Below are 18,793 nucleotides of genomic sequence, written 5' to 3' on the forward strand. Positions count from 1 at the left end.
AACTGAGAGTCTACTGGGTACCAGTTTTGGTGTCTGAGAAATATAGTGCGAAGGGAAGTTAATTTCTGTTCCAATGCAGCATATATTTGATGATTGAGGGAGATGGCTGTCAACTGCCCAATTACATACAGCTCCTCTATATTACACCTTCTTTCTGTATGATCCTGAAGTAGAATCTGAGGCACAGGGGAATTCTGAGACACAGGTGGTCCCAGGCACAGTTGGGGATGGCACAGTGGACAGGAAAGGATAGCAGGTAGAGCTAGAAGTTGTAAGATGGCAAATCACAGAGCCTGGAAGGGACTGGAGATCCGGGCACCCAGCCTCTGTCTCTGTGGTGGGAGAGATAAGATCAGACATGGGTTGGGGATGCTGGGAAAATGTAGGCTTGTTTCTCAAGTTCCAAAATCTCTGGATGTCCTCCTGATTCTCCACCTCTGCTTCTTAGTCCTCTGCCCATTACCAGAGGGTGGCATTCCAGTTCTGCCCTTTTCACTCTCCTGGGAATCAGCCCCAGTCAAGAATAGCAACCTACTCACTGGTGGAACTCGCATTCCAGTCCATATCAGCCTGATTTCCAAGTTCATGTTCCAGCATGATATCGGCCTAGAGCATGAACTTGGAAATCAGGTTGATACAAGCCACCAGTGGGTGGGGCTGCAGTGTCCTGGTCTCCGGTCCTGGCACTGTGGAGGGTGGTAGGGCATGTGCATGTATGGCAGTGTGAAGCTGCCCTCCCGAAATGCCAGTTATATAAACGACTGGTAAATCCACAAAATAAGAATAATAAATAATAAGAGAAAAAAAATAAAGGAACTTGGCAAATCAAAAAATGACAGTTTTGCATGATTAAAAAAGAGAAAAGAATTTCGTTCTCTTCTTTTCTTCCATGTAAAAAGAGCATAGCGATGTTTACTCAGAACACACCACACTAGAAATGGTGTCTTGGTATTTTTATCACCCCTTTCTAAGCTCTTTCGCACATCACAGGGGTTGAAAGCCTAGAAACTACATCTTCCTTTTAATTGTAGTAAAAACATAACACAAAATTTACCATCTTAACTGTGTTTAAATGTATAATTTGGTAATGTTAACTACATGCACGTTGTTTCACAACAGATTTCCAGAATATTTTCATCTTGCAAAACTGAAACTCTACCTATTAAACAAGAACTCCCCATCTGTCCCTCCCCCCAGTCCTCAGGCAACCGCTATTCTACGTTCTATTTCTATGTATTGGACTGCTTTAAATACGTATATGCATAGAATCACATAGCAGTTGTCTTTTTGTGCCTGACTTACTTCACTTAACATAATGTCCTCAAAGTTCACCTGGTTATGCATGTAACAGGTGTCCTTCTTGTTTTTAAAGACCTAATAGTATTCCATTATTTGTAGTTACCATCTTATCTAGTCATCTCTTAATGGACAGTTGAGTTCTTTGATCACTTGACTATTGTGGATAATACCCTCGAAGATCCTATTTTCAGTTCTTTGGCTATATATCTAAATATGGGGCTGGTGGATCACTTGGTAAATCTATTTTTTTTTTTTTTTGAGGTAGCTTCATACTGTTTTCTATCGTGGCTATCCCATTTCACATTCCCACCAACAGTGCACAAGGATTCCAATTTCTCTACTTCCTCACCAATGCATTCTTTTGTATATTATTATCATTATCATCATCACCATCATCATCACCAACCTAGAGGGTGTGAGATGGCATCGCATTGCGGTCTCAATCTGTGTTTCTCCACAATTGATAATGAAGCACATCTTTTCATATGCACATTGGCCATTTGTATATTTTCTTTGAAGAAAGGTCTCATCAAATCCTTTGTCCATTTTTAAATCAGGTGGGTTTTATTTACTTATTTATTTATTTTTGCCTGCTGAGTTGTTGAAAGTACTTTCTATACTCTAGAGAATAATCGTTTCACAGAAATATTATCTGTAAATACTCCATAGTTTGCTTTTTCATTCCATAAGTTGTTTCCCTTGGTTCACAGAAGTTTTAGCGGTTGGTATGGCCCCAATTATCTAGTTTCGCCTTTGTTCTCTTTGCTTTTAGTGTCAGGTCCAAGAAATCACTGCCAAATCCAATGTCCTAAACTTTTTCGTCTATGTTTTCTTCTAGAAGTTTTATACTTTCTTTCTTACACTGAGGTATTTAGTACTTCAAGTTGATGTTTGTATATGACAAAGTGGAAGATAAGAATCTAAAACATCATTCTTCTGGAAGAATCTGTTTAAATCTGTTACAGAGACTATCCTTTCCCCATTGTGTGGCCTGAGCCCTCTTGTTGAAGATTATTTGACCATCTATACAAGATTCCCCTAAGGGTTTTTTATAAGCCTCTGCCCTATCAAAAATATCTCTGACTCAAATACCTAGAAGGCTTCTTTTTTCTCACTTCACCCCCAACGATTAGACCCATCACACTTAAATATCTTAGCAGTTACACTTAGAAGGCTCTTACATGTTTTAAGTCTTATTTAATCCTTAGAACCTCTTAGGACTCTTAAAAGGGGCATAACATACTTTTACTTGTCTGTAGTTTTTATAAGTTATTTCGCTGATGACAAGCAATGCTTTGAATTCTGAAAAAGTGGGCTTTTCACTGATGAACACAACACTTAGGAAAGAAGAGAATTTTAAAAGATATTGCCATTTTCAAAGGAAGTTTAAAATGCAGTTTGCTAGAGTAACTGGTACTTTTCAAAGTGAAAGTATAATTTTGTTAGCACAGAACGCAGAAGCAAAACTGGATGGATAAAAGGGGAAGAGGAGGAAAGAAGTTTTATTAGAAAAAAAGGCCATTTATTTAGTAAATGACCAAATTCTCACTGATCAACCACGGTGAGAAAATAAAATTTAAAGGTTACCCAAGATATTAAGGGGCAGGAAGGCACTTATGTGCAGCTGTCTGAGAATACGTGAGCCCCACTCTTTTACCCACCCCATTTATTTTACACACAAACATGAAGATAAACCTCCCTGCGAAGGAATCTGAAGCCGCTGTGAGGATATGGGCTAGATCACAGTTTTTCATAGGTCTTTCATTTTATCAGCCTGCCCCTTAATGCCTACATTTAAAAAAAAAAAAAAAAAAAAAAAACAGTCTTCTCCTCTTTTGGAGGCACACATTGCAAATTAAAGAATATTAGAATCAGAAGAGATCAAGTTCAGATTTTACATAAAAGTCTTATAAAGGTCCAGTGAGGAACAATGCCGGGCCTCAGGCCACAGTGCTCACTGACAGACCTTGCAAGGACTAAACCCCAAAATTCCTGACTCCTCAACCTCTTTTGCAGAACAGGATGTGTGAAGCCCTGAGGAAATAGCTGCTCAAAATATCAGGCTGCTGACAGAGTAGGGGTACCAGGGACATATCCCCTATCTGCCCAACAAAGGGCTGGGCTAACAGAAGGCCTGGTGGAAGAGAAGGCACCTACCCCTAGTCTCAGCCTGCTCCCACAGCCTCCACAAAAGCCCAGGGCAACAGAGGAAGAGCAGATCAGGAGGGGCCTGAGAGATATCCCTGCTTAGTCCTCAGCAGGGAAACAGAGGTCGTCAGTGTGGCGAGGCAGGGGCAAGAGTCCCTCCTGTGGACCAAGAGGCACAAGTCTGGGAACTATCAGTATGGCCACTCAATCAGCCCACCCGGGCTCAGATCCTCTCTCTGCTACTTATGATCCCTGGCACCAAGGGTATGGTACTTAATCTGCTTGTGACTCAGTTTCCCTCTTGCAAAATAGGGAACACAGTGGTGCCTATGCTGCTAGGTTGCATATGTGGCAAACCATAAAGGAGAAGAGACATTTAAAGTGCCTGGCACACAGAAAGTGCGCAACAAATTGTAGCTGTTAAGATGATCAAGCAAGACATCCCTGTTGATAGAAGCACGGTTGGAACAATAAAATCGAATCATCTAGGACAGTGCTGGACAATAGCAATACAATGGAAGCTACAAATGTCATTTTAAATTTTATAATCGCCACATAACGAAACTAAAAAAGAAATGGTTAATTTTAATGACTTGTTCTATCTAACCCAGTCTATCCAAAATATCACCATTTCAACATACAATCAATATAAAAATTATCAATAAACTATTTTACATTCTGTTTGACACTAAGTCTTGGAAAAGTAGAGTGTCTTTTCTATACAGAACCAGTCACACTGCAAGTGTTCACTAGCTCCATGTGGCCAGTGGCTCACTGCAGGTCTAGAACATTCTCAAGTGAGACTACAATGATTTCCAGATCACTGGACCCCATTTTATGGAGTCATACAAGCCATCTTACTTTCACTGAATTTTAAAAAAACTATTCCATACGAAAGTATACTTTCCTTGTCAAAAGCCTCACATAATATATGGTTATAATTAAATTGTATTGTATTCAAAGCATAAAGAACACCCTGTTTCCTCAGTGAAGACAAGGCGACCCATCTATTCAAAAACAAAGTGCTCCCTGGGAGCAGCAGCAGCCACTCAGGACGGCACCTCCAGCCACTCTGGGCTGCCCGTCCTGCAGTGGTGAAGATTCTCAGCCATAGCTTGCTGAGTGGCTAAAGCGGAAGCAGCAGGAGCCTGAGGAGTCTTGAGGTTCCATGTCTCTGCTGCCTGACTGCCCCCATGATGGTTCCTTCGGATAGAAGTGATTGAGAGACCAGTGGGCTCATTGGTCTGTGCCAGCTGGATACTGATTGGCTTGGTCAGTTCAGCACACTGATGCTAATGGGATGCTGACCCTCCCTGGGCAGAAACGAGGTCCTTTCCCATGGAGCACACCCCACAAAAAAGTTACCAGGCAGCTTTCACACCTGAATTTTCAGCATGTAGACCATAGCCACAAAATGTACCTCTAGTGTGTACAATAGGATTTAATTACACAGACTTGAAATCACATTTTCATAAAATAATACAGTACATTAAAAATAGAGAGTGGGGCCCTCCCTGGTGGTGCAGCGGGTTGGAGCACAGCACTGCGAAGCTGGCTGTGGCCACTTCAGTTCGAGTTCGATCCCCAGCCCCGGAGGTGACCCACAGGGCGCAACAGACCTCTCCTGACCTGCCCGCTGCTCCCATCAGCAGTGCACTTCATTGATCTGCCTGTTCTGCTCCCCACTCTGTCTCTGGTGAATTCTTTCACAGGTATTGCCCCTCTGGCCTGTACCCCATTTCTGTGTGCATAAATAAATAAAATCTTAAAAAAAAAATAGAGCGGTTCAGATCTCAGACTCTGGATGCAGATGACCTGGGCACCAATCTCAGGCTCTCCCTTTACTATGAAATTCTGGTGAAATTCTGGCTTAACATCCCAGGCCTTAGTTTCCTCATCTGTAACACAGGGATAATAACAGCACCCCCAGCTTACAGTGGTATGGAGGTACTGAATGAATTAGAACATGCAAAGCCCTTAGAACACAGTCCAATTAGTAGCATACATTTGCTAGGCTAAAAAATAGTGGTCTGTGGCTCCTTGCACATTTTATAGAAACTTCTTTATTCAAACTGTCATCTGAAACACTCACATCTGGATCTGTCATTGGAGAAAGCACTTTTTCAGTGCCACGGCACCGGTTTACTTCCAGTTACACCGTTTGGATACAATACTTTTTCAATCCGGGTGGGATGAACATCAAGGCAAGAGTGTATGTGGGTATTGGAACAGACACATGTATAGCTGGACCACAGCAGAGACTCTCCATGACTTTTCCAAGCCATTCTTAGCTCATCATAATTTGTTCAGAGTCCTTTGGAACAGCACTGAACTTGCCTTCAATTTCCTTACCTTTTTTCTTACCAATTCTGCCAATCTGATAGCATCCCAAACTAGCATAGGCTAATGTAGCTTTCTCAATTAATTTTGTAGTTCAAAGTACACAAGAGGCGATCCCATAATATGAGAAGATTTGTAAGAACTTCTTCAAGAGCTGTTGGAGGACAAAAGTGCCTTTTACTTAGGCACTTGGGGTACATTTTGATTTGGGTCATTTCTTACCCCACTGTCTTGGATGTTAAATAAGCCATGGTACAAGCAGGCAGCCCTAGAAGGTGACAGCCAGAGCTGAATGCAGTGATATGAAAAGCGGTCAATGCTAGGTCAATGCTAGGACTTGCTGGACCTCTTCCTCTAATTCTGAGGAGGCACTGGAGTGGGAGTTCAAGGGCAGGGACGTGCGATGGACAAATACTGTCTCCCCATCTACCAACTATGACTTTGGCCAGACCATTTATACTTTCTATGCCTCTAGTTCCCCAACTTATCAAATCAGAGGACTGATATAGACATAACAGATGAATGCATTTAACTGTTTGGTTAATACCTGCTGCATCATAATCACTTCATTAAAATCATGTGCCTGCTGTTATTGTTACTATTACCATATACATACAGACTCTATTCTTCCTCTCTCTCCTCATCCTCTTCTTTCTCTTTTTGTTTCTCCAGCCCCTGGTCTCCTCCCCTGCACCTACTCTCCCTCCCTCTATCCATTAATTGTGATATTGGCGGGAACAGAAGCGGGAGAGAGTTAACTTAATGACCAAACTCAGCATTTCTTTAAGAATGAATATATAATATTTTATCATTAAGGAGGAAAAGAAAAATGCACTGACTCAACAGTGACTAAATGGGAGCATAAGAGCTTAGAGCTTTAAGCCAATCAATAATATCAGAAGTGATTAAGGCACTTAAAGGCCCATACTTCCAGATCATTTTAATGTAAGCACTACATTAATGAAACAGTAGTGTCAAGTTTTCCCAGTGGGGAGACCTTATGCAGGTCACAGGAGGATCTACACATCTGTGAGACTGTACATGGCCCCAGGGGGAGAGAGGAGAAATCCCCAGTGTCCAAGCATCTCCCCCAAGGTTCAAGTCCAGAGTGCGAGAGCCCCAAATGCCAGGCCCTGGGACCAAATGGCCCTCCGCAGTCACACTGTGAGAAAGCCTTCTGGGTAGGAAGGCCACAGACAGCCCTGGGGACATGAAAAGCCTAGAAAAGGCACCAGCCTTTCCAGGCTTCCCCAGAAAATGTTCTCTCGATCATGTGTTTCTTGCCTTTCCTGACACTAATAACCTAGCGCGTTAAGGCCTTGTGCATCCACTTTCCCTGTTCCAAGTCCCATGCAGGGTACAGAGATTTCAGTGGTGAGAGGCAGCCTATGCCCACAAGTTCCTCGTGAGGAATCAGAGAACCATGTTGCAGAACACTCAGCCAACAAGCACAGACAGAGGTGAATGCTGTGGGGAAGTGGAGGATCAGAGAAGACACTCTCGAGGAGGTAGTCTCTGATGCAGGCTATTAGTATAAGAGAAGAGGGACAAAGGTATCTTTCTAACCTGAGACATGAAGGCATGACCTGCGAATTAACAGCTAAAAATAAGAGTGATGGTACACAGGTGAACTAGTGGTGGAAATTCTATGGGGACTGCATCTAAGACAAAAAAAAAAGTAAATGAAGATGTAATATATATATTTATATAAATACATTTTTTTTAAAACAAAAGAAATTAGCTTTCTCAAAAATAGGAATGTTCTGGAAAGTTACTGGGAGAACCATTCTCTTCTCAGCAAGCTCCACATCTCACCATGATTCCATACAATGGGTGATTTCCAAAATCAGGAGGCTAGGGTTGACTAGGGGCGACTAGAGGCGACCAGACTCCCAAACAAAAGCACAAACCATCCTTCCCATGATGCCAGAAAAGAGAAAAAGGAAGAAGAGAAGACAACAGAGGCAGGAGACAGAGGCTGGACCAGACCCTGAGGAAGTTCAATTATTAATAAAAGCAATTCATTTCATGAACATCCACCTTGCCCCACTAAGTCCTAGATATGGAGGCTTCAATGTAAATAAAATGGAGTCCAGCACACACCACAAAAAGGCTGTCCTCCAATGCACACTGGAGAGTCTGTCATGTCCACCCCGAATGGTCAGTGCCTGAACCACACTAGTTAATTACTCAAATTTAGAGTATAATTCCAGCTAATCTCCAGAGGTCCACGTGCACTTGGAGTTCAAGCCTGGTGCACTCAGGAATGAGCACCTGCTCCTGACTGTGTCTCAGACTTCAGACTTCACAGAGCATCTCCCAATATCTACTCATGGCAAATTTCTGGGATTCCATGTTTGACATGTGGCTGATAATCCCCCTCCAGTTACCAAAAACAATACACAACCTTCCTGTGTTTGGTAGTCGAGGGAAGACAGAAAAAAAAAAATGCATGTGAACACAAATTTGATAACTTCTAATAAAAATGAGCACAGCAACAATGTCCAATAAGAACACTCACCTTGATAGGATTTAGGAGTAACTGAAAGGCTCTTAAAGATGTAACAATACAGGGTGATTTAAATAACTATGGAACAATCACATAATGGAAAAGTGTGAAGCCTTTAGAATGCAAGCTTTCGAGGAATATTTAATGACATGAGAAAATGCTTGAGAATACCATTAAATAGAAACACAGATATTGATGTAAGTTTGTGCTGCACTTAGGGTTTTATTTTGTTCTTCTGAGCTATTTCTATTGTGCATATTCTTGAATATGCATTCTGCAATCATGCATCATGTCCTACACAATATGTATTTTTTTTTTCTACCCTGGATTTGAAGCCTGGTTCCTCAGTCATGCAGAACTTATAAAACTTTGGACCAGTCACTTTGGGGCCTGGTTTTCACAAAAATACAGAAGAGACAGTATGTCTGAACTCATGGTGGGTACACATTAGATGACATGGACAGGAAAATGCCTACCCCCACTCCTGGTGAACACACAGTAAAGGCCAACTTTCTTTTAGTTTAGTGCCAAAAATGAGAATTCAGGGGTCTCAGGTGTGATGAGCCCATGATTAGTTTCCTAAGGTGGCAAATCACCATGAATAGAGTGGTTTACACAACAAAAATGTTCTCTCACAGTCCTTGAAGCCAAATTCTACAGATGTTGGCAAGAATCTTTCCTTTCTTCTACTGGCTTCCAGTACCTGCTGGCAATTTCTGGCATCCCCTGGCTTGTAGATGCTCCAGTCCCTGCCTCTGTCTTCACGTGGCCTGCTTCCATGTGTGCCTGGGTCTCCTCACCTCTACCAGTAACATGCATAGTATGACCAGCATCACCTCATCTTACCTTTACTATAGCCACAGAGACCCACCCTGCCGAGGAAGGATACCTTCACAGGTGCTGGGGTTAGGACTCCAACTTGTTCTTTGGGGAACGCAATTAAATGTATAACAGATCGTTTTCGCTCCATAAAAATCAGGCAAGGGTCTATGATAGACATCAATTAGATGGACCAGATAAGAGAGTGCAGGAGCCAACCCCACTAGACTCTTCCACGTGCAGACACTGCACACACAAACGTCATTCCACAGGCAGCCATAGTGGTTCTTCTTGTAAAGAAAAAGAAACTGAGGCAGAGGAATTAAGGCCCTAGAGTCACCTGGCTATGTCATGGGCTTGAAGTGGGCTGGCTGCGATGCCAACAGTGAAGACTTGGAAAGAGAACAGGATGGTATGAGCCAAGCCATGAGGGAATCTTCCATAGGCCAATGAGGGATGATGTCCCCGAAAGAAAATCATTTGAAATGAAACCTGAAAACACTGGTCAAATGAGGATCAGAGAAAATGCCTCGATGAACAGAAAAGAACATGAGCCAAGGTGTGAGCCAGGAAAATTCTGACACACCCAAGAAACTGAAAGATGACGAGGATGGCTCAAGCACTTATTAGAGGGAAAGAAAGTTCAGAGAAGACGCGAGATCATGCAGCAGCTTGCGGGCCACAAGCAGGTATTTTGTTTCACCCCCTGGGCCAGAGGAGTCATCGGGTGAAATGCTGAAACGACTTGGTCTGACTTACCCAGGGCCCAGCACAGGGCTTGTTCCACAGAAGGGGTGCAGGGAAGAGCTGTGAAACATCTGAATAGACAGACTCCAACTAGGTTTCCAGAAAGATGGAAACTGCTGGCTTTACAGAAGGAAAAATATGATTTCGGTCTTTGCCCATGAGAAGAACAAACAATTTCGCCTAATCCAAATTCACTTTCATGCTTCTCTGCCTAAGAAGCACGCAGAGCCACAGAAACCCACAGGCACATCATGACAGAATAATTTCAGTGATTATTATCAAATGCCTCTATTTAGAAAAGCTCAGAAGATTGTATTAGCACAATCCAATATTTATGAAATGACACTCTACCGTAATGAGGGGCTGAGAAAATTAAGATTCAAAGCAAGAGTTGTTCTTTTCGGGGGAGGGTGGGAAAGGCCACGTTACCCAGCCTCTGGGCACCTTGGTTTTCTGGTCTGTAAAATGGGAAGATAGTGGCAAAGACTAAAAATGGGTGATCACTTCATTGACAGTCTGAAGGCATTTAATAATACTGATGATTCATTTCTTCTTTTAATACAAGGCATTTGATAAAGTCTATTTGCCCTCCCATGTATCCATCTGACAAGGTGGGATTGTACCTGAAAACTGTGTGCTGCAGTTTTAGGAACTGAAGATTAGGGTGTGAGCGAGACTGGTAAGGCCCCAATGTGCAAGGAATGCCTCTTCTGGGGGTAAGACATACATTGAGCTAATAGCACCACCGTGGCGCAGGTAGCTGCAGACTTGTGCAGAGTGAGATGGGAGGTCTTTGCGGAGCGAGCTGACCCAAATGGCTGCTTAGGCAGTGCTATCTTAAGGAAGTGAGGTTGAAGATAAGAAGGGGAAGAACAAGAGAACAGGTGAAGGAAAAGTTCTCATAAGATCTCATATGAGTTCCGGAAAGCATCTAGAATACTCTGGACACAGACAGAAGGCAATGTGAAATAGGCACAGAGGAGTAGGACATGGTGGGCCTGGAGGCTGGGAGGCACCTGACCTGCAGGGCCCTAAAGGCCACAGAAAGGCTCTATCTTCTTTCTCATAGTAATAGGAAACCTTAGAAAGATGCTAAGCAGAAGCTTGGAGGGAGCAATGAAGGGACAGGTAAGGTGAGCAGGCCTAGAATCTGAAACAACTCTGACTTCCATATGAAGAGTGGGTTAACATCAAAAGAGGCACCAACGTGACTATTAGAAGGTATTCAGTTATTCAGGTGAGAGTCCATGGGTAACTGGGCATAGACCTGACTGGTGACAGACCTGAGCTGCACTCAGGTGAGGAAGTAAAATAAAGTGATTAATAGAAAGAGGCAGAAAGAGAGAAATGGGACCCTTGAGTTTTTGGCTCAGCACCAGAGTAGATGAAGTGATCTTTCCTAAGACAAGACCAGAAAGTACTTGAGAGCAAGTAGGTAGAAAGTGGGAATGAATGAAATAAGATGAATGAAGTAAGAGTTTAATTTTGCAGATGTTGAGTTTGGAAAGGCTCTAAGACCCGCGGAGCTTCAGATGGGCTAAAGACAAATAGAAAGAGCAGAGGTCTGCATGGAAACACACAAACACAATGTTTACACACACACACACACACACACACACAATCTCAATTTATGTGGTTGACATGAAAGATGGCAAGCAGAGCAGAGTAGATATGGTATGTTTCAGCACAGGCGCTCTGAACTCATGAGGTCCCCAGTGGGGACACTTTGAGAGTCAAGTCACCATTATTCAGAGTTACAGTGCAGCGACAGGCTTGGAGGTCAGCCCATGGCCATCTTACTAATGGCATGCATAGTAGTCAGCAACTCTGTTCACTCCAAGTAAAGTCCCACCAAATCTGGAAAGCTCAATTTTGTACAACACCACATCAGTGTTCCACCTGGGAAGAATGTGTCTGCATTCAGGAGAAATTCATGCAAACAATTCACATTGGCCTACTAAGGCCCTCATAGAGCCATCCAGCAGCCTCCTCATTTGGAGCCAAACTCAAAGTCAATGAGGCAGTACAGTCACACCCTCACCTCCTTGTCTCTGAGTATCTTCTCTGTCTCCAGCTTAGTAACATCCTAGAAATTTCCTCTCCAAGAATTAGCAGCTGGGAAGTGTGTCATGTAGTTCTAGAGTTCATAAGAGATGGCTGAAGTCAAGGTCCTCCATTGTATAATGACTGATTTCATGTGTCAGCTTGACTAGGCTAAAGGATGGCCACATAGCTGGTAAAACATAACTTTTAAGTGTGTCTGTGAGGACGTTTCCCAAAAAAAGTAGCATCTAAATTGGTGAACTGAGTAAAGCACATGCCCTCCCCCATGTGGGGGGGCATCACCAAAATCATCAAGGACCCACAGCATGAAAATACAGAGGGAGATTGAATTCACTCCCTGCCTCTTTTTGCCTGGGTTAGGATATCCATCTTCTCTGGCCTTGAGACATCAGTGGTCCTCGCCTCAAGCTCTCAGATTCAGGTTGGGGCTCACACGATCAGCCCCCCATTCTCAGATTGTTGGTCTTGAAATGAAGCACATCACTGGCTTTTCTGGCTGCCCAGCTCACAGATGACTGTTAATGGGGCTTCTTGGCCTCCATGACCATGAGAGCCACTTCCCATAATCAATCTCTTCTCCTGTTGGTTCTGTCTCTCTGACTAGTTCATATGGAGTTAAGTATAAAACAAGCCTGAAGAACTCTAATATTTAATGGCGAGAATGAATTAACAAAGGAGCCTGACGAAGAGCAACAGGAGGGGTTGGTAGGAACCAAAGCAGTGTAGAGGATACTAGTAGCCCTTGGCTGGTGTGAGGGAGCACAGAGAACCTCAAATCCCTTCGCCAACAACTAATTGTCTTTACTATTGTCTCAGGAATCCTACTGACAAAAAGGGGTGATTTTAATGTTCTCAGGGCTGATGCACCCCCAAACTTACCAGGTGAACCTCTTCAGACTCAGACTCACCCAGACCTGCCCCACCCTAACTGTGTTTTCCTGGACTGTACCTCCTCCAGGTGACCCTGCTCCCTAGAGTACATTAGACATGACTCTCTCCCATAGGTCTGCCTCATCCAGAGATTCATCCATGGTGTTTATTGGGCCTCAATCCTATTGGTTACAAAAAAGCTTGCCATTCAGAATGTCAAGAATGCTATTATGACTGTAGACATCTCCCTACATCTATAAAGCTGCATCTATGTGGAAAAGAATAACCTGAAATTCTTGAGAAGTTCTTTCTTCCCCTAAAATCCTATTAGTTGGCTCCTAAGTAAAATCTAGTGGTACCCTGCTTGTAGTCAATGCTTACAACCTCCACGCTGAAAGAAATCCCAAAGGTTCTAAATCCAGGTGACATATCATTCCTATCACAGTCTGAACAATCCATTCAACCTTGCTTTGCATACTTCTGGGGATGGGGAACTCAACAACAGTCATTTACTGTACTAGAGAGAGCACAAGCCATAAAAAGCTTCCTTCCCACAAGTCATCATAAAAGTTACTATCCCCATCACATCCCCAAAACAGTGAGCCACGTACCTGTGGGTACTGCTGGGTCCAGCATTGGTTTCTCCCACGTGTTAATCTGCTCCCAGGTAAACCCATTGGTTCCCAGGGCCACACTATAACCACAGTTGCTGTAGTGTTCCTCAAAGGAACAGCCGCCTGTAGAAAAAAGAGATATGGGTAAATACATCCACATGTCTGAAGCTTGCTCCATTACCCCTGTCTCATCGGCTCTCCATTTACAGCTTTGAATTTTAAACTCTGGACAAAATAAAAAAAGAAAGAAAGAAAAAAAATAAGACAAGCAAATTGGATTTTTATATTTGCTTTGGTGCTCTCAAGAAAGGCGATGGCATCTGCAGGCCCCCCTATTTTAAAAAGTTAATAAGGCTAGTTACATTGATTTCAATCTTCCTTCCTGAAAAAGTAAACAGCAATGTCTCATTCTAAGTAGGAACAATGAATGCCAGGGCATGCCTCTGTAATTGCTTCCTGCAACATGGCGAGACGCTGCCAAGCAGCAGAGAACACCAGCTCTGGAGTCTACCTCCATGAGATGCAATCCCAGCTTTGTAAAGCAGTGTCAGCTTGGATGTCACATCCACCTGTCTCAGTTCTCTCACCTGGAATAAGAAGAGCAAGACCCCTCCATCCGCCCCCCCCCCCAATAGAACTACCAGAAAAATTTGATGAGGAACACAGGAAAAGTAACCAGCACAGAACATGGTTTCAACATCCAGCCCCTCCCCTACAAAAATCACTTTTCACAGAGTGAAAGTCATGCTTGTGAAGAATTCGGCAGTCAGGTCCCTGGAAGCTAGCAAAGCAATGCTGATAATGTTGGACGCTTTCTCCTTTGAAGGCCAAGCCAGGCACCATTTTACAGGAAATGCGTGAGTGTGACTTTGACAGCAACTGACTAGCCAGGAGCTGTGGGTGGGACACCCCTGGTCCCAAGTGACATTGAGCGAGATGTGGACGTAGGACTGGACTCCAGCTAGAAGTGTGGTATGTCCAGCAAAACAGGAGTCCAAAATACCCTGGGGAAGGAAGAGGAAGAAGAGAAGAAGAACTGGTCAAAGCTTTGAAGGCTGGAGCATCTGAGGATGGAGGCGAGAAGACGTGCATTCCAGGTGACATATTACCCCTATCACAGCCTGAACAATCCACTCAGCCTTGGTCTGCATACCTCTGGGGGTGGGGAACTATGGGCGTGACAGAGGCAGGGAGGCAGTGTCAGGATCAAGTTCTACAGCAGCCTCCTGACGGGTCTCTCAGATTCCAGTTCACACCTGCTCCATCTTTGCCGTATCTCGACATAGCGCCATCTCCCTCTCTACGCCGCTGCTGGCTCCCCTCACACGCCCAAGTGTGGCTCCGCACCATGTGGAGCATCCAGCCCTGCCGGGGTCTGTGGTCTCACACAGCTGTGTCCCCATCAGCTGCAAAGGACAAATTCCTTGTCCATGCCCAGACCTGAGGTGTCCTCTGCTGTTTGCTGACTGGATACAGAATCCGGTGACAGAAACACAAAGGAAAAATATGTGGTGTCACACTCTATCCACTTCCTCATCTTGCTGGTGATCTTTGGTCAAGTATCTCAGGCCAAGCAAAGGTAGCCCCAGGGTTAAAGCTTGAGTTGAAAGCATTAAGTAGCTTTAAAAGGAACATGCACTTGGAGCATTTTATGTTGGCATCTAGCAAAAGAAGTAAGGAGAGGGAGAGCTAGTCCAAGAACGACCATGAAGAACAGAAACCTACAGGAGGCCATGGCTAGTGCGAAATTGGCCATGATGGGAAACGGGAGATGCAATGGTGGGAGCTAAAAGACCTGTTTGCTCTCTTTTATTCATTCAACAATAACCTAATTGAGCACTTAGTGTAAGATCTGGCTGGGTAAGTATTAGGCCCTTGCTTATAGTGGTTTATAAAAGAGGAATGCTATCACTGTTGAGAGAGACAGACGGCTGGTAAACAAGTAAATTAATCAATAGCTGTGCATTTCAGTGTTTCTCTCCAGGCTGCAGCAGGCTGTGTGTGGCTGCTAAGCTACAGAGGCCAGGGTCCTCTCTGAGCATGAACTGGAAACAGTTCCCTGTCATGTCCCCCACCTTCACCAACCCCCAAGGAGCTGGCTGCAAGGGACTACCAGGTGTCACCAGTGATTGGGGCAACTGAGGGAAGATGAACATTGCCAGTGTGGACTCACAAAGTCAACAGACAGGAAGAAGTCCACAGAAATGTTAGGAGTAGGAGACAGAGAAGCTTCAGTCCAGTGTAATGATGAGGTTGACCTTTCAAAGACAAGAGGGAGACAGTCAGACAGCACCCACTAACAGCAAGCTTCTGGGTGGCTGCAACAGCTCAGGCCTCACTGGGCACCTACAGATTTGGACGTATGAGGCAACCTGTGTGAATGGGCTGCTGGGCACAAATCAAGCCACAATGGCACGATGGAGGGCCCCCAGGGGCCCCCCACCTAGACCTGTTCTTGCGTGTCTCGTACTTGTCACTTCTGTCTAGAAGGTTCCTCCCCACATGGTCTGTCAAACACACGCTGCCAGGTACTCCCCAAACCACTTCTATAAGCCCTCTCTGACAGGACAGCAGAGACAATGCCCCGGATATGGAAACACAACACACACCACTGCAAATCTGAGAACAGTGGCCACAGCGGCTCTGATAGGGTGACCTCTTTTCCTGCACCACCACCACCACAGAGCCCAGCCCGTGGGAAACGAGAATCAGGACCATGCCGGCGACAATGGAATGGACACGAGAGAGGAGCTGCTGCACCTCAAGTGTTCTCAGGGCGGACAGAGTCTGAAATGGACGTCAGTCCCACAAGGCTAGAAGCCCCCACAGTGCCACAGACACCACAAACCACTTGGAGTGTCTCTGCGCACTCAAGAACCCTGTTTCCAGCCCTCCCTTCAGCGGGCCAAGACCTCGTGACAAAGCCCATACTGGGAGACAGGGGTGCCCACCATCTGCAGAGCTGATCCTTAAAAATCACCACCAACAGGCCACCACCCTCCTTGCCTGCTCCTGCTGTGAGCAGCCTTGAAGGCAGAGATGTTAAGAAAGAGATATTATTCCCCAGGCTGGAGGGGAGCTACCCAGAAGGCCACCTGGCTGGTGATTTGGGCATCAATTTTGAGGAGCAAAGTGCCAACTGACACCCGGGGTTTAGTTGTCACCACAGCAAAACCCAGCACATCCTGACATGTATGCTCATGTTTTCACTTAGCATTCACTCCTGCTTTGGTTTTGTTAACTGGCCAAACATTTACATACCAATATGACTTAGGGGTTCCCCTTGACTCCCCTATGTGTGTCCATGCTTCACTCACACCCGCCATGCGGGCACCCTTGCTGCCTCTCCCCCTCTGGCAGCCAGTGTATTCTTCATTGAGTCTAAGAATTGTTTTTGCTGTGTTCTGACAGAGGACATTTTTTGGTTTTTGTCTTTTTTATATTCCACGGATAAGTGAAAGCATCCAATATCCGCCTTTCACTTCCTGGCTTCATTCACTAACATTCTCACCTCACCACTTGGAAGGCAGATTTTTGTTTTGTTTTGTTTTTTAAAGATCTACTTACTTATGCACACAGAACTGGGGTACAGGCCAGAGGTGCAGGCAGCAGTGAGAGGATTCACCAGAGACAGAGTAGGGAGCAAAACAGGTCGACCAACGAAGTACACTGCTGAGGGGAGCAGCAGACAGGCCAGGAGAGGTCTGCCGCGCCATGTAGGTCACCTCCGGAGTGGGCAAGGATCGAACTCATGCTGAAGTGGCTTTAACTTCTTGGTGCTCTGCTTTAACCCACTGCGCCATCAGGGAGGGCCCAGAAGGCAGATTTTTATCCTTGATTCGTGTGTAAGGTAAGTGAGGGTTAAGGGAAATTTCGAGCCAGGTTGAATCTCACAGTGGCCCAGCTATAAAACCCACACTGTTTCAGCTAAACCAGAAAGACAGCATATCCCCACCCCAAGAATAAGGCCCTTCACCTCTAAGGTCGTGAGAAGGACCCAGACAGCTTCCAGGGTGGTTGGCTCGCTTCCTGTTCATTTCGGGAACATTTCACAAAGATCTTTTTTCACAGAGACCAGCAAATCTGACTCTCTGCCGAGCCCACACATACACACTCAAGACATAATGCACAAAACATGCTCAGGGAGGTGTACGGAAGCTCCCAGAAGAAATCGGCCATACATTCGGGTGAATGGCCCAAGGAAACCCATTTTCTGCCTTCTTCAGATAGGATTCAGGAGGGCTCTACCTTCAGCATCCCGACTTGTCCATCTTGAGCAAGGTCCTTAACTAGCTGCTCTTTATCTCCAGAATCTGCTGCATCTGTCACCTGGCTACCTACCCCCAGGGGGAGCTGACCCGCACTGAGCACCCGCCGGCCCCAGTCCTCTAAGGGGTGAGGATCCATGTACGCTTCACAGCCACTGACCAGGCATCTTCCCACCTCCACCTGCAGGACACTGGGAACCCCAGTGAGCAGGTCTGGACCCCAGTAGCAGGCCTGGGGCCCTTGTGACTCAGTTTATATTTTCAGGTCACATTCCTCGCTTCTCCCCCAAGGAGGATTTGGCTTAGCACAGAGTCCAAAGCAGTGTCTACTCGGGACTGTTGATGCCTACTTGAGCCATATCCTTCAGGTCCACCAAAGGTTCTCTCTCAATCCACCAGTCTGTGTCATCCTCTATGTAGTTCGCAGTTTTCCTCCCTGCAGGAGAGTTCCTAGAAACAAGCACCTGCCTTGTGCTTTTCCACATTTTCTGTGGAACGCTTGGACACCCAGCAAAGCAGGACGCATGCGCAGGGAATTCTGTGGCATCCCTTGGTCCTGGAGCTCGAGAACATACAGCACATCCACATGCTGTGCGAGCGGTCACCGGCTACCTACCGTCACTGCAGTCCAACCCCAGTGGCCCCGTACAAAGAAGCAGGAATTTAGTAGGACAGCGCAGAGAAACTGAAAAGACGAGAAAGAAAAGCCGGACCTGGGGAGTGTCAAGTCCACGCTGCTGTTCCTGCCCTCCCACCTGCTAAAGGCAGATTGCATATTCAGCACTGGGCCTCCGCCCGCCCCAGACAGAGGGAAATCTGTTCACATATTGGACCCTCTGTGTTCATACAATAAAAACCAAATTGCTCTGGAAAATTACAACCATTCCAGGTGCTTCGATCACACAAGAACCTCTCCACGGGGGACTGGTACAGAAAGTCCACTTCCCATAATGAACACTATCTGAAGCAACATCCACACGAGAAGTGAATGGCCCATTTCATGGACGATTCCTCATAATCATTCTCAATATAAATTGATAGCATCACCTAAACGGACAATTCAGGAAAAGCAACTCACGGGGGCTCAATATGATGCAATCAAGATATCTGCTACC

General features: G+C 45.1%; 1 protein-coding gene across 1 annotated transcript in view; it reads right to left on the bottom strand.

Annotated features, from left to right (window-relative positions):
* Positions 1 to 13,588, bottom strand: part of PTPRT (protein tyrosine phosphatase, receptor type, T) — a 617,594-nt gene extending 604,006 nt beyond the window's left edge. Inside the window, exon 1 of the mRNA XM_004687014.2 lies at positions 13,408 to 13,588. Within this exon, the coding sequence (XP_004687071.1) occupies positions 13,408 to 13,588 (181 nt within the window). The remainder of the gene's footprint in view (positions 1 to 13,407) is intronic.
* Positions 13,589 to 18,793: the final 5,205 nt, after the last annotated feature.

The sequence above is a fragment of the Condylura cristata genome, unplaced genomic scaffold, assembly GCF_000260355.1.
Source record: "Condylura cristata isolate star-nosed mole 26May11 unplaced genomic scaffold, ConCri1.0 scaffold00022, whole genome shotgun sequence".
Taxonomy (NCBI): domain Eukaryota; kingdom Metazoa; phylum Chordata; class Mammalia; order Eulipotyphla; family Talpidae; genus Condylura; species Condylura cristata.